The sequence below is a fragment of the Anomaloglossus baeobatrachus genome, chromosome 3 (genome assembly GCF_048569485.1).
Source record: "Anomaloglossus baeobatrachus isolate aAnoBae1 chromosome 3, aAnoBae1.hap1, whole genome shotgun sequence".
In the NCBI taxonomy this organism is placed as follows: Eukaryota; Metazoa; Chordata; class Amphibia; order Anura; family Aromobatidae; genus Anomaloglossus; species Anomaloglossus baeobatrachus.
In genome coordinates, this window is record NC_134355.1 from 58,869,409 (window position 1) to 58,884,816 (window position 15,408).

General features: G+C 47.3%; 1 protein-coding gene across 1 annotated transcript in view; it reads left to right on the plus strand.

Moving 5' to 3' along the window:
• The window catches only part of RHOQ (ras homolog family member Q), a 75,857-nt gene that overhangs the window by 22,512 nt on the left and 37,937 nt on the right, over window positions 1-15,408 (plus strand). Inside the window, exon 2 of the mRNA XM_075341439.1 lies at window positions 1,412-1,470. Within this exon, the coding sequence (XP_075197554.1) occupies window positions 1,412-1,470 (59 nt within the window). The remainder of the gene's footprint in view (window positions 1-1,411; window positions 1,471-15,408) is intronic.

The following is a 15,408-nucleotide window of genomic DNA, read 5'->3' on the forward strand; positions in this document are numbered from 1 at the left end:
GGAATGAAATTAATCTGCATAAAACTAAAGTCCTCATTCCGCCACAATAATAGGAATGATGTGACGTATTTCTACAGAGCAGGGATTGTTTCTGTGTAGGAGAAAAAACAAAAGGACGTTGTACTTTATCCAGATGCCGCTTCTGACAAAGCATCAGGGGTTTTCGGGGTCGGACCCTCCACAATCACACGTTAGTGTGACCTAAATAGTGGGGATTTTCAACTAAATACATTTGATCTCTAAGGCTACTTTCACACTTGCGTTGGACGGCCTCTGTTGCATTGCGTTGTGTGACGGATGCAACGGATGCTACGGATCGTACAAAACAACGGAAGCTTATTTTTTTTTCTTTTTTTTTTTCTTCTTTACAGTTTTACCGGCAGCAGACTATTGTGAACGATCAACTCATCGCTCTCAATAGCCGGCAGCCGGGCGCTCAGCTGAGAGCTCTCACATGCCTGCGGGCGGGCGCTCAGCTGAACGTTCGGCCACCGAGAAACAAAATAAAGTTTCTGTGATTTTTTAAAAAAAAAAAAAAAAAAAATAATAATGAGCATGCGAAGTGAAAAATAAAGGTTTCCGCTGCTCAAAAAAGTTACATGCTGCATTCACGATGCAGCGTCAAAATAACGACGCTGCGTCGTCCAGCGGATGCAACGCTGACACTTGCATTACAGTGCGTCGTCCATACAAGTCTATGGAGAATAGCGCCGTGTGTTAACGGACTGCGCTATTCTCCATAGTGACGGACTGCGCTGAACGCAAGTGTGAAAGTACCGTAATACACAGAATGGGTAATAAATATGTGATCACTGGGGATCCGACCAGAGGCCCCCAAAATGATCCGACAAACGCTTTTCCAATGTCTCCGGTGTGAGTGGAGTGGTATCACTCATAGCCACTCCATTCACTTCTATGGGACTCCCGGATGGCTTGGATGGACCAGTGGTAATGGACTCGCCCTGTGTATTCATTGTCGGTTTATCATTTACATCGTCATCCCTTAGAATGCAAATCTCTCTATTTTATATGCTCTTTTTAATGTGATCCAGCCCGAGTTTGGAATGCTTCACCGCCACAGCACCGACTACATCGCATCATCGTAATACACACAACACGCAATCAAACGGCTTAGGCTCGCTTCACATCAGCGGTATTTTGCCGGATCCAGCACAAATGCATTTCAGCTCCATTCATTTACAATGGTATCGCTGTAAGATGCGGTCACGCGCGGCGCACACAACAGCATGTGCGATTCCATTGTAAATGAATGGAGCTGAAACGCATTTGTGCCGGATCCGGCTTTCCGGCAAAATACTGCTGATGTGAAGCGAGCCTAAGTGTGTTACTTTAACCTGTCTGGAAATGTTATTACAAACCTAATATAATGTGCACTGTTTTTTTGTTTCAGTCAGCGTTACCGTCGGAGGCAGACAATACCTTCTCGGACTATATGATACCGCAGGACAAGTGAGTATATATTGTACACTTTTCTGTATTTGTTTTTTTTTTTTCCCCAACTCCTGATGTCACACTAGGTACGGGGAAGTACTAAGGGTATCTTCACACTTTAGCGATGCAGCAGCGATCCGACCAGCGATCTGACCTGGTCAGGATCGCTGCTGCATCGCTACATGGTCGCTGGTGAGCTGTCAAACAGGCAGATCTCACCAGCGACCAGTGACCAGCCCCCAGCCAGCAGCGACGTGCAAGCGACGCTGCGCTTGCACGGAGCCGGCGTCTGGAAGCTGCGGACACTGGTAACTAAGGTAAACATCGGGTATGGTTACCCGATGTTTACCTTAGTTACCAGCTCACACCGCTTAACTTAGCGTGTGCAGGGAGCAGGAGCCGGCACTGGCAGCGTGAGAGCTGCGGAGGCTGGTAACGAATGTAAATATCGGGTAACCACCTTGGTTACCCGATGTTTACCTTGGTTACAGCTTACCGCAGGCTGTCAGACGCCGGCTCCTGCTCCCTGCACATTCAGGATTGTTGCTCTCTCGCTGTCACACACAGCGATGTGTGCTTATCAGCGGGAGAGCAACAATAAAAAAACGAACCAGGGCTGTGTAACGAGCAGCGATCTCACAGCAGGGGCCAGATCACTGCTCAGTGTCACACACAGCGAGATCGCTAATGAGGTCACAAAAAACGTGAGCGATCTCGCTGTGTGTGAAGTACCCCTAAGCGAAAGGGAAGGGAAACCCTGTGTCTAGGGAGAGGGAAGTTGGTGACCCCTGACCAAACCTACTGCTGGTCCCTCACCACCCTGGAAAGGTTTTGCAAGTATCTGCTGAGCTGGATACCTGACCCTAGGTATCCCTAGTGCTGGGTCCTAAATAGGGAGCGGATGGGATGAGTTCTTCAACCCCACTAAACAACTATAGAAGACACAAGGAGGACACACAGGGGAAAATGCACAAACTACTTATCATTAGATGACTCAGGTAACAGTTCAGCAAAGTTCTCAACAACGACACCACAGGGGAGTACAAGCCACCTGCTTGCAACCAGAGCTAGAATGAACTGAATAATATCACCAGCATCAGTGTAGGAAAGAAGGGAGTATTTAAGCACCAAGAGATTACTGATGATCAGCAGCTGGGTGGAAGGCGAGCTGCTGGGTCCAAAAGGGGGAGAGATGATTCCAGCAGGAAAGTTACCTATACCAATGAATACTGACAGCAATAACAATGGAAAGTCAGGGAGCATTCTGCGCAGCTAAATGCTGTGACCTTCTATGGCCAGAAACCACATGACTGTCTGTCACAAGTGACACACTCATGACTCCTGATTCTTATGTATGTTTATTTTCCCACCCTTCTGGCATTTTCCTGTATTTCCGGCTAAAAAGTGCTGCAAGATGGGGCTGGCTGCAAGTGTATTTATCATATCGCTCCCATTTCTTTCAGTTGGAGTTGTTTACATCTTTATGCAATGAGATCCTCCTTTTGGAGACTGTAGATGGCAGGACTTTAACACATACCTGTCCTTTCACACAAAGACTGTAGAAAAGCCTGGTCTTGCTGCCCTTACCAGTCACAATATACAAAAACTGTGGATGAAAGCGCAGAATAGGGTCTTACCAGGTAAGGTAACAGATAAAGCAAGGCAAATGCACTCACCTATCAGGATTGTGCCAGTCACAACTCCTAAATACGTATCAGAGCTGGCGACCACCGCAGCCCCTGGAATGTGAATAAACGTCAGGGTAGAGAAACCGGATGTATGCCGCGCTGTCACCAGAAAGTCCAGATGTTGATTATTTGATATCTGTTTTATTCAGGTCAATGCGTTTCAGAGAATTCAGTCTCCTTCATCAGGACATTCAAGGATAGTTTTCTTTGAATGTCCTGATGAAGGAGACCCGAGTTCTCTGAAACGCGTCGACCTGAATAAAAAGTTGAAATAGTCAACATCTGGACATTCTGGTGACAGTGCGGCATACACCCGGTTTCTCTACCTGAACAGTCAAAAAATTATTAAAGGGAATCTGTCAGTAGGATTAACCCTCCTAAGCTGTCTATATGAGCATGTAGGTCACAGGAAGCTGAAAACAATGATCCCATGATCTCTGTATACCAGTATTTTATTCTAGAGGAGTCCACGTTTTTCTAAATATGTAAATAATCTGTTAAGCTCTATGGGCCAGACATGGATTTCCCTGAGAATCTGCCTCCAGAGCTTATTGTCTATTAAATGGAGTGTTTCCAGTGAGAGACATGTAATGACTGACAGTCCGCTCTCCTAATTACACACCGCTCTGCAGTGAGATTAGAGCTAACACAGTACAGCTACAGCAGAAGTGAACTCTGCTGTACTGCTCCCCCTCTAACTGCCTGTGAGATGAAGCACTATGGGAAGACTGCAGCTATAAATGTGGACGCCCGGACGGGCTCAACTCAAGTACCTGGAAGTCAATGAGAAACTCAAGCATTTTTCCAGAGAACTTTCAAAAAAATACTTGGGTTTCCCATTGACTTTCATTATGCTCAGTACTTGAGTCATGAACATGGTAGTGCCCGCTCATCACTAGTTACGAGTACTGAGCACCCGAGCATGATAGTGCCCGCTCATCACTAGTTACAAGTACCGAGCACCCGAGCATGGTAGTGCCCGCTCATCACCAGTTACCAGTACTGAGCACCCGAGCATGGTAGTGCTCGCTCATCACTAGTTACCAGTACTGAGCACCCGAGCATGGTAGTGCCCGCTCATCACTAGTTACCAGTACTGAGCACCTGAGCATGGTAGTGGTCGCTCATCACTGGTTACGAGTACCGAGCATGGTAGTGCTCGCTCATCACTAGTTACGAGTACAGAGCACCTGAGCATGGTAGTGCTCGCTCATCACTAGTTACGAGTACAGAGCACCTGAGCATGGTAGTGCTCGCTCATCACTAGTTACGAGTACAGAGCACCTCAGCATGGTAGTGCCCGCTCATCACTAGTTACGAGTACAGAGCACCTGAGCATGGTAGTGCTCGCTCATCACTAGTTACGAGTACTGAGCACCCGAGCATAGTAGTGCCCGCTCATCACTAGTTACGAGTACTGAGCACCTGAGCATGGTAGTGCCCGCTCATCACTAGTTACGAGTACTGAGCACCTGAGCATGGTAGTGCTCGCTCATCACTAGTTACAAGCACCTGAGCATGTTAGTGCCCACTCATCACTAGTTACGAGTACTGAGCACCTGAGCATGGTAGTGCCCGCTCATCACTAGTTACGAGTACTGAGCACCCGAGCATGGTAGTGTTCGCTCATAACTAGTTACGAGTATAGAGCAAGAACTTCTTGTCTTTCACTTCAAAGTGTACATTGTGCCTGCCATTGCCCAATGGCTTATCTGGGCTCAATTGAAAGTGCACCTCATGTATGCCTGTATGATGTGTGTGTGACAAACTGGTAAGCAGGAGCAGAGGGGCACGGGCCCGCCCCCCACTTCCCGCAGAGAGGCACGGGCCCGCCCCCACTTCTTGCAGAGAGGCACGGACCCGCCCCCACTTCCCGCAGAGAGGCACGGACCCGCCCCCACTTCCCGCAGAGAGGCACGGGCCCGCCCCCACAATCCATCTTGGGTTTCTGTTGCTAGAGACATTTACATTTCACCCCATTGTGTTCGCCACTAGGTGTTTCTCTTTTGTTTAGCTTGCTGATAATTGCCCTAAAGATAGTGGCTGCTGTCTGTAATGAATGGCTGTCTAACGAGACAATCCCTAGCAATTATTTGCTCTAAGTATTAAAAAGACACATAAAAGGTCTATTATGTACAGTAACAGCAGTTTATGGCTATGTGCCCACGGGAGCTCGCACCTGTGGATATATCTGCAGGTTTGTCCGCAGGTTTCCCGCAGCAGCTCCCCGGAATCTGCAGCTATCCATTGCTGCGGGATTCCAGCGAAATAGCTGCAGAAAACCTGTGGACATTCATGCGACTTACCTGTGGAAGTCCCAGCTTCTATCTCCATAGTGGAGGGCTGGGAATTCCGCAGGAATAATTGACATGCAGTTACGTGCGGCTGCGGGACATCCGCAGCATATTCCGCACATACCACAGCATGGACACAGCACTCCCCATGTCCCATAGGGTAACATGGGGAGTGTCTGTACTTGCTGAAACCTGCAGATTTATCTAGAAAATCCAGATAAATCCGCAGGTTTTCCGCTGTAAAATCCGCAGGTGCGAGCTCCCGTGGGCACATAGACTAAAGGGGGCTTTACACGCTACGACATCGCTAATGCGAACTCGTTGGGGTCACGGAATTGGTGACGCACATCCGGCCGCATTAGCGATGCCGTTGCGTGTGACACCAATGAGCGATTTTGCATCGTTGCAAAAACGTGCAAAATCGCTCATCGGTGACATGGGGGTCCATTCTCAAAAATCGTTACTGCAGCAGTAACGAGGTTGTTCCTCGTTCCTGCGGCAGCACACACCGCTCCGTGTGACACCGCAGGAATGAGGAAGCTCTCCTAACCTGCCTCCCGCCCGCAATGCGGAAGGAAGGAGGTGGGCGGGATGTTACGTCCCGCTCAGCTCCGCCCCTCTGCTGCTATTGGGCGGCCGCTCAGTGACGCCACACGGACCGCCCCCTTAGAAATGAGGCGGTTCACCGGTCACAGCGACGTCGCCGGGCAGGTAAGTATGTGTGACGGGTCTGGGCGATATTGTGCGGCACGGGCAGCGATTTGCCCGTGTCGCGCAACAGATGGGGGCGGGTACCCACACTAGCGATATCGGGACCGATATCTCAGCGTGTAAAGCCCGCTTTAGGCTTGTTTTGGGTAGATATGAGTAAATCGATTAGCAGATCCCTGGTCTCGCGCCAGGTCAGTACTCCGTTAGCGCTGGGCGGACGCCCCGTGAGCCTCCCCCTGCCAGCTTTTTCTTGGCTCCTTTTTAAGTAGACAGCCAGGCCAGCTAATCAATAGAGGACCCTTTGATGCCAGCAGGTAGGGGGCGGTTCACGACTCCCATCCAGCAGTCACTGAATACCGACGTGGCCGTGGGACCAGGCTCCTGCCGATTCGCTCTTCTCTATATCCAAGCTGTGAATTTCCATTTTTTTTTTTTTCCCCCTTGTTTTACTCTGCTCTACAAGCTAAGTACAAGTCATTCAATTTGTAATAAATCCCTTTAAATATCAGATGAGTGTCCACATAGCAGTACTTGAGCATTGGAGACGATCTGTACTGGCAGCCACGTGGCCTCATAGCTTAATGTGTGTCATCTGTCATTGTAGTGAAAGCATTGCTCCCATTCATTCATACTGTATTACCGGCTGCAGCAAGAATCCCGACAAATGCAGAGGAGGATCTGATGTTCGCTGGCGATTATCCTCTCCACTGAGCAGTGGTGCTGTCTTAGAGCAGATTATGCAGCCTGTCTGTGTTGCTGGGCTTTACATATGGTAATGTGCTGCGTTTATGTATCTCTCTGTTACTGGAGTTTTCAGAGTGGCAGTCGATCAGTAAGTGGATTTTTCCGATGATGTTCCTCGAAGCGCTGGCTGGAATATAAATTGTAGTATAATATAATCCAGAGCTGCCAGTTCTAGCAACTATGTTTCCTCATCTTTATATCTCCGCTATGCTCATGTTCGGTCTTTCGGAACTTTATCATTTCGGGGTTCAAAAAGCTGCTAAAAGAAGTGACCGGCTCATTCCTCTGGTAGCTGCACCCAAATAGTGGCCTCTGTTCGGTTGCAGCAATTACATTTACACAAGAGGAGTTAGCTGTCACATGGGACTATGGGAATAGAATAGCAGGAAACTGGGCCCCTGAGCTGATCCTCGGACTAGGGGTCCCTGTGCTATCCCTATTTTCAGAGATACCCCTAATGGTGGGGATGTCAGAGTCTCTTTCCTGGCTCTGCTCTTGACAGGCCCTGATCTTATACCCCCTCCCCTCCCTCAGGGTGGGCCGGGACAGGAGTGTGATTTAACCTACAGAAATAGACAAACAGGAGAAACCAAAACTCTGTCACACAGCACGCATACACAGCGGTATAAGACAATAGAAGATTAGGAGCAAAACAAGAGCAGGGAGGAAACAACAAGACGACTGGTAAACTCCACAACACCAACCACAGGCTACTTTCTCTCTAGCAAATCTGGGACACCACAGCACATAGACCAACACAGTAGAAACTATAGTCGGTGTGGGTGGAAGATCTCCTCCAACCTAAGTATGAGGAGCAGATGTGATAGGCTTCTTTACAACATGTGATCCCAGAAGCCTAACAAGCAGAATAGCAGAGGATTATTTTTACTAGCCTGTGTATGACTGAGCACACAGCTGATCAATGCCCGAGCCTGCCTGTGTAGATCAGAAACACCAGAGAAACCATTGGGTGGAGTGTCAGAATCTGCAATGTGAACAGCGTCTGATGTCGCCATGAAAGTTGGCGATTTTTATCTAAAACTCCATGTGACAGAAGCAGTATGAAGTGTGAATGCTGCAGCCGATTAATGACCACTGATTAGCTGCAGCACAGCTGGATTTTGATTACAGTACAAGGGGGTGGGATGATGCGCTGAGTATGGACGAGTGATGCAGGCCTAGTAGGGAGTTATCAATTATTTATTCTACCTAAGCTTATTAATAAGGTGTTGCCCAGTAGTGGAGGACCCCGTTATCATACACTGTGACTAGATGGACATCTGAGCATGCCAAATTCTGTGGGACCGGCCAACCACCTTATGTGTACAGGGGCCACATCGGCATCCTCTGTTTTAAAGGACAAAAAAGCTGTGGGCCATCAGAGGTGTCTGGCCGTGCCCGTCCCCTCCCCTCCCCACAATGAATACACATTCGACTCGCCAAGAGTGCATGTGAATGGGGAAGTCTACAGAGATGGCAGTCTGCGGGTACGGGCACCGGGATCTGATATCTGGAGGTGAGGAGGCTGCAGCACTGATCACGTTTTTTTCTGCGCTGTGGAAATCCCAGTCACCCCGATGGAGCTCTCCGTACAGCGCTCCGTCATTCTCAGGACCGTTGGCTATCCAAGATGTCAGACCCTAACTCATCACAAAGTGATGGCATAGACCAGTTATATACCATCATCTTCCGATTTGGGAATACCCCTTTAACAATAGCTGCAACATTTTGACTTTAGATATTTTAAAAAGTAGACCTGCCCTTTAAATTCTGCCTTGCCTATAAGTCTAAGGGGTACTTTACAAGCTGCGATATCGGTACCGATATCGCTAGCGAGCGTACCCGCCCCCGTCGGTTGTGCGTCACGGGCAAATGGCTGCCCGAGACGCACAACATCGCTAACACCCGTCACACGCACTTACCTGCCTAGCGACATCGCTGTTGCCTGTGAACCGCTCCTCCTTTCTAAGGGGGCGGTTTAGGCAGCGTCACAGTGACGTCACACGGCAGCCGTCCAATAGCAGAGGAGGGGCGGAGATGAGTGACTGGAACATGCCACCCACCTCCTTCCTTCCTCATTGCCAGTGGAGGCAGGTAAGGAGATGTTCGTCGCTCCTGCGGCGTCACACGTAGCGATGTGTGCTGCTGCAGGAACGACGAACAACATCGCTACTCACCAGACAACGATATTTGGTGTTTGGACGACCTCTTCAACACCAACGATTTTTACCTCTTTTGCGATCGTTGAAGGTCGCTCGTACGTGTCACACACTGCGATGTCGCTAATGGCGCCGGATGTGCGTCACAAACACTGTGACCCCGACGATAAATCGTTAGCGATGTCGCAGCGTGTAAAGTACCCTTATTGGCTCATGTATATGTAAATATTAAACACACACATATAGGTAGGCTGTTGATGTCATTCCTGACCTAGTTTCAATGCTTCGACCCATTGCTGACCTCCCCTGGTGGTGATCTGATTACTTTGCAGACCTTGTAAAATTGTGCCGAATTTCTCCACCTGATATGTTTTTATGTGCACCCCTCCGTGTTTAGGGTACTCGGCATGATCATTCAGTGCTGTTCCTGGTCATTTACGATCATGACGTGGGCATAGCCTAGACTGGACAAGTTTACTATACACAAAACTTTGTCCTTGTGCGCTGCGTCCATGTGTTCATACCACGCACCATAAGCTGCACTTATCACTGTCCTTTCATGGTTATACACTGGAGCCATGCCCAGCATTTATTTTCGGCTATACCGGATTGTGTAGCCCGGGGAGGCAGACTAGAATTTCTTTTAAACCACAGATGTAGCAGATGGTCTCAGATTTAAGGGTGGGAAAGTAAAGGCTGCCAGTTTGTAACATAACTTGGATGTGACGCCTTATAACTATTCTTGAGTTTTTCATGTTCAGAGCATATAAAATGCAAAGAATTGTTACTAAATAGGAAATCGCGGTCTGATTCGACTGTACACCAAAAGACTGATTTGTGACGGGAGTGAACCCCACTATCCTGCACCATCTCACCATATCATGCCCCATGTCACATTTCAGTCTATGGAGAGTCGTTTGGAATCCTTAGAATTTGTAGCTGCTTAAAGGGCTTGTCCAGCCGTATAATTTTGACCTATTACTATCGAGATAAGACCAGTAGGGGTCCGACGCCTGGAACCCTCCATCAAATGCCTGTTTTCTGCTGTGGAGCTGAGCTGCACTCCTCCACAATGACCTCTCCTCAGTGAATAGAGCTGTGCTGTTTCGGCTCCATTCACTGTTTATGGCCATTTGGATCAGAGTACAGCTGATTTATAAGAATGAGTAAACCCAAACTGTAAAGTTCGGGGTCTGTACCGGACACCTAGTGTCTGCTACTCAAAGACAGACTTATCACGAACGTCCCTGGTCGAGTTCGGATGCTGTTAGTATGCTGAATAAAGTTGGTTGAAAGGCTGCTGCGTACAAGCGTCTGACTAATTCCATGCTTCCCGCTGACTGTGAGTGACCTATGGAGCCTCGTTCTGAGAACGAGGCTCCATAGTATTCGATGAATGTTGTGGGATATAACATCATTTGATTTTTTAAATTGGTAAATGAGGGAATGTGGGGGAGACTTTATTCAAATATACAATTTTTTTTTCCTGTGTGTCTATTTTTTGTTTCTACTTTCTACTTTACAGGGTTAGTAATAAGGGTATCTGATAGAAACCTCGCCATTACTAATCCCTGGGGTTGATGGCACCTGTCAATTCACAGCTGACATCAACCCCAAAAATATTACCCTAATTGCCATCGCACCAGGGCAATCGGGAAGAGCCTGGCAAAGCACCAGAATAGAGGCATCTAATGGATGAGACACTTCTGGGGTGGCTGCGGGCTGCTATTCTTAGGCTAGTAAAGGGCCCAATAACCATGTCCCTTCCCTACCTGATAATACCAGCCCCCAGCTATTTAATTTACCTTGGCTGGTTATCAAAAATAAAGGGGGACTCCACGCCGTTCATTTTTTTAAATTATTCCCTAACCACATTTGTTTGCCTGGCAAATGGTCGTGCTCTTACCCCCATTTTGCTTCCTTTTGTAGCCCCCTAGCCCTAACAACGACCATTTTACAGCACAAGAGTTTGGGTGCCCCATTTACTTCTATGGGGCCCAGGGTCAACTAAGTGCAGCTACCAAACTTTTTTTTTTTTTTTTTTTTAATTTAATGTTTTCTATTGAAGTTTTCAAATCACAACCATATAAACATTAGAGGCAACCCGGCCTCTACCCCCCTCCCTAACCTCCCCTCCCCGACATGCATTGTACAAAAAATCTTGTAAAAGGAAGAAAAAGATATGGAATTTGCAGCTCCGTACATTGATAGTCACATAATCATAAGTAGCTTTAATGCAATCAACAGTTTACCCAATTAGACCGTAGCGATGTTCTCGTTTAAATGTCACTTTTGAGGATAGATATAACCTTTTCCCATGCCGTTCACTCCTCCCCTTTGTCCCCATCAACATTATTGAAATATTCTCAGTAGTTTCTCACCTTTTTCCCCTGGTAACATATATTAAAATAGGCCCATTCTAAACCTAACCAGTTCCCTTGAAGCTAACCCTGACCCATCAATCCACTGGGCCTATGTTTTTTCGAATTTGATTACACCATTTCTTTTCCAGTATATACTTTTTCTCTACATTTATCAACCAATTGAGTTTATTGACATATTCAGGAATCGTAGGGATGTGATCCGAGATCCAGTGCTGAGCGATTAATTTCCTGGCAATATATAACATTCTAGATACGGCCACTTTGCCCTCTTCTTGCAAAGGTGAATCCTCCACTTATCCCAAAATACACACAAAGGGAGTTAAGGTCGTCTCAATCATATATACACTGTTAACTATTTTTATCACCTCTCTCCAAAATGGTTCAATATTGGGACACGACCACATCATATGTAATAGGTCGGCTGAGTATATTTTGCATCGCGGACAGAAGGGATCAGTTCTAACTCCGATATCAAACAGAAACCTTGGAGTGCGATATACTTGGTGAACAACATACAAGTGTGACAGTCTGTATGCCTCCCCCAATGATGGACTAGGAATTCTTTCTAATATTACTGCCCATTGCTTGTCCTCATTAGGTCCTATAACTCGTTCCTATTTTTCCTTTGAGTTTACTGGGTAGTTCCGAAGCACTAGTTGTAGTATGACGAGAGATCACTCCCGCTGAGCCTTTTAGAGGTTGCAATGCGTTGCACTACTTTGTTCTATTCCAATGGTCTGTCCACAATAGAGTTCTCCACCTGGTAGGCATGTCTCAGTTGCAAATACTTATAGAACTCCGAATTCTGGATCCCAAACTCCGTCTGCAACTGAGAGAAGCCTCTGAGTTGGCCCTCCTCCACAATATGTGTGAACCTGCCTATCCCACTCAATGCCCAGCTCCCAAACCCCTCCAAACAGTGCAAGTTAGGTATCCATGGAGTTTTCCATATAGAGGTATAGTGTGAGATTCCCTGCATGTCTTGGATTTATTTAATTTTTTCCCAGAGTTTATGAATTAGTAATAGGGTAGGGCTACTGTGTGCGGCAGTACCGAATCCTCCTGCCTCAAGAACCTCATAGAGACTGGTGGAGTAAAAGTACTGGTGTAGAATCATACGTTGTGTCCCTCCCCCCCCCCACGCCCTCCAGGATCCTCCCAACCCCAAATGTGCTGGAGCTGAGCCGCTAAATAGTAAACCCATGGGTTGAGAACCGCCAAACCCCCATTACTTTGATCTCTATGAAGGGTCTCGAGTCTAATACGCGGCATCTGTCCGCCCCAGATTAACTCACGAAATAGCATGTTTACCTTATGGAAGAATCTTTGTGGGACCTACTGTGGAGAGTTGTGCAATTTGTACAGCAGTTGGGGCATCCATATCATTTTAATTGGGTTAGTACGGCCAACTACTGAAAGGGGCAAATGAGACCAAACTTCCCTCTTATCTTTGAATTTAGACAAGATTGGAGTCAGATTGAGATTCTTGTAGTCCTCTAAGGCTAGTTTCACACTTGCGTTGGACGGGAGCCGTAGCATTGCGTTGTGTGACGCATGCAACGGATGCGTTGCATATAGTGGCACAACGCAATGCTACGGATCGTACAAAATAACGCAATCCGTTATAGGTTTTTTCCTTGACTTTACACATCTGGGCATGCGCAGGTGTGTAAAGACGGATGCGTTAACGGAATCCGTCAAATCACGCATTCTAACGGAATCCGCCACCATAGGCGTCCATTATAAAAACAACGGACGCCTAACGGATTCCTGCAGGTTGCGTTTTTTTGACACTCCGCCAAGCGCAGAAAAACGTTACATGCTGCGTTCCATCCGCCCGACGCAGCGTCAAAATAACGACGCTGCGTCGTCCAGCGGATGCAACGCAGACACTTGCGTTACAGTGCGTCGTCCATACAACTCTATGGAGAATAGCGCAGACCGTTAACGGACTGTGCTATTCTCCATAGTGACGGAATGCACTGAACGCAAGTGTGAAACTAGCCTAACACGAGTGGTGATTAGTATCCCCAAATACTTGAACTGAGTGACTACCTGTAGACCCGAGTGTGAATAATTAGGAGAGTTTGCAGTTCCATCCACTGGACGTAGCACTGATTAATCCCAGTTAATTGTTAAGCCTGAGTAATTCTCAAAGTTTTGAATAACCCTCATCGCCCCTGGCAGCGAAGCAGACGCGTTGGCCAGAAAGAGCAGCGTGTCATCTGCGTATAACGCTATTTTTTCCTCCTGACCTCCCCTTCTGAACCCTGTTATGTCTGGGTTGGATCTGACCATCGCTGCCATAGGCTCGACGGCGAGAGCAAAAAGCAAGGGGGACAGTGGGCACCCTTGACAGGTGCCCCTGCCTAGATGGAAAGAAGTGAGGCAACCATTAACTTTAATCCTTGCGGTAGGGCTATTATACAGGAGTCTTACCCAGGAAATAAAATCCCTCCCTAGTCCGAATCTATCAAGTACTGCCCAAAGAAACTCCCACTCAATAAAGTCGAAAGCCTTGGCGGCACCTAGGGAGCAAATTACTCTATCCCCTGAGTTATCGGCTGCCGTTGATCTGGAAGGCATGAACCCCGACTGGTCCGTATGGATTAGTGAGAGTTATGACCTTGTTAAGTCTGGAGGCTAGTACTTTGGCTATTACCTTAATGTCTGTAGGTAACCGAGAGATAGGTCTATAAGAGTCAGGAATAAGAGGATCCTTGCCTGGTTTAGGTATGACGACTATGACAGCCTCTTGCATTGACTGTGGTAGGGAGCCATTTTTGGCTGCCTGTTGAAAGCTCCTCAACAGCTGGGGGAGCAGTATGTCTCCAAACGTCTTGTAAATTTCTGTAGGGATCCCGTCTGAACCTGGTGACTTTTTATTGGGCATGGAGGACACTGCTAATTGCAACTCCTCCAGTGTAAGTGGACTATTTAGATATGCCCGATCCTCATCTGAAAGTGAGCGCAAGGGGATGCCTTCCAGGTATGAGACTGTTCCTTGTCATATTTCAATAGTACTGTAAAGTTGTTTGTAAAATTCAGAAAAAATGGCTAGGATTTGATCAGGTTGATTAACTATTGTCCCGTCTTTGTCCCTAATGCCCCTATAAATGTGTTTCCCCCTCTGTGCTTTGGCAATCACCGCTAATAAATGGCCTGCTTTTTCGCCTTCTTCAAAGAATCGCTGTTGTGAAAACAATCTTTTGTTAGTGGCCCGTTCCTTAATGTGAGAGTCATATGCGTCTTGTGCCTCCCTCCATTCCAGCAGATCCCGTGTATCCCCTGACAGTATATGCTTCTGTTCTGTCGTCTGGACCCGTTCTTTAAGAAAAATCCCAAATTGTCCGGACTTTGTTTTAGATCTATTGACCCCTTGTATCAGTGTCCACCTCAAACAGGCCTTCATGGCATCCCAAACAATGTTTTGTGACGTTTCTCCAGTGCAGTTATCTTAGCTAGTAGCTAGTTCAGCGGGTCTACATGTAATCTGTAGCCAAAACGGATTGAACGACCACAAGCTACGAGTACGATCAAGCCCGGGAAAAAAGGTTAAGTCGAGTCAGTAAGGGGGGAGTGATCTGATAATCCTGTGGGGAGATATTCTGTGTTTTCCACCATTGGTAGTATACCCTCCGAGCCCAGGACCAGGTCTATTCTGGACAGAGTATTGTGTGTTTTGGAGTAACACGAGAATCGCTTGACTCCAGGGTTTCTGATTCTCCACAGGTCTGAAAGAACTTATTCAACCACCGTGTCCCCAAATTTAGAGTTAGGGTAGTTTTCTAAATGTGTGCCCGCATTGTGTTTGTCCCAATATGGGTGAATAAGGCTGCTTTCACACTACGTTTTTTTGCTGTAAAAGCGGATCCTGCTTTTACAGCAAAAAAAACGCATGCAAACGCATGTGTTATTTTGCAGGATCCTGTCACTTTAAGTTTATGGGCGGGCATTGGAGTCATGTGATCGGGAG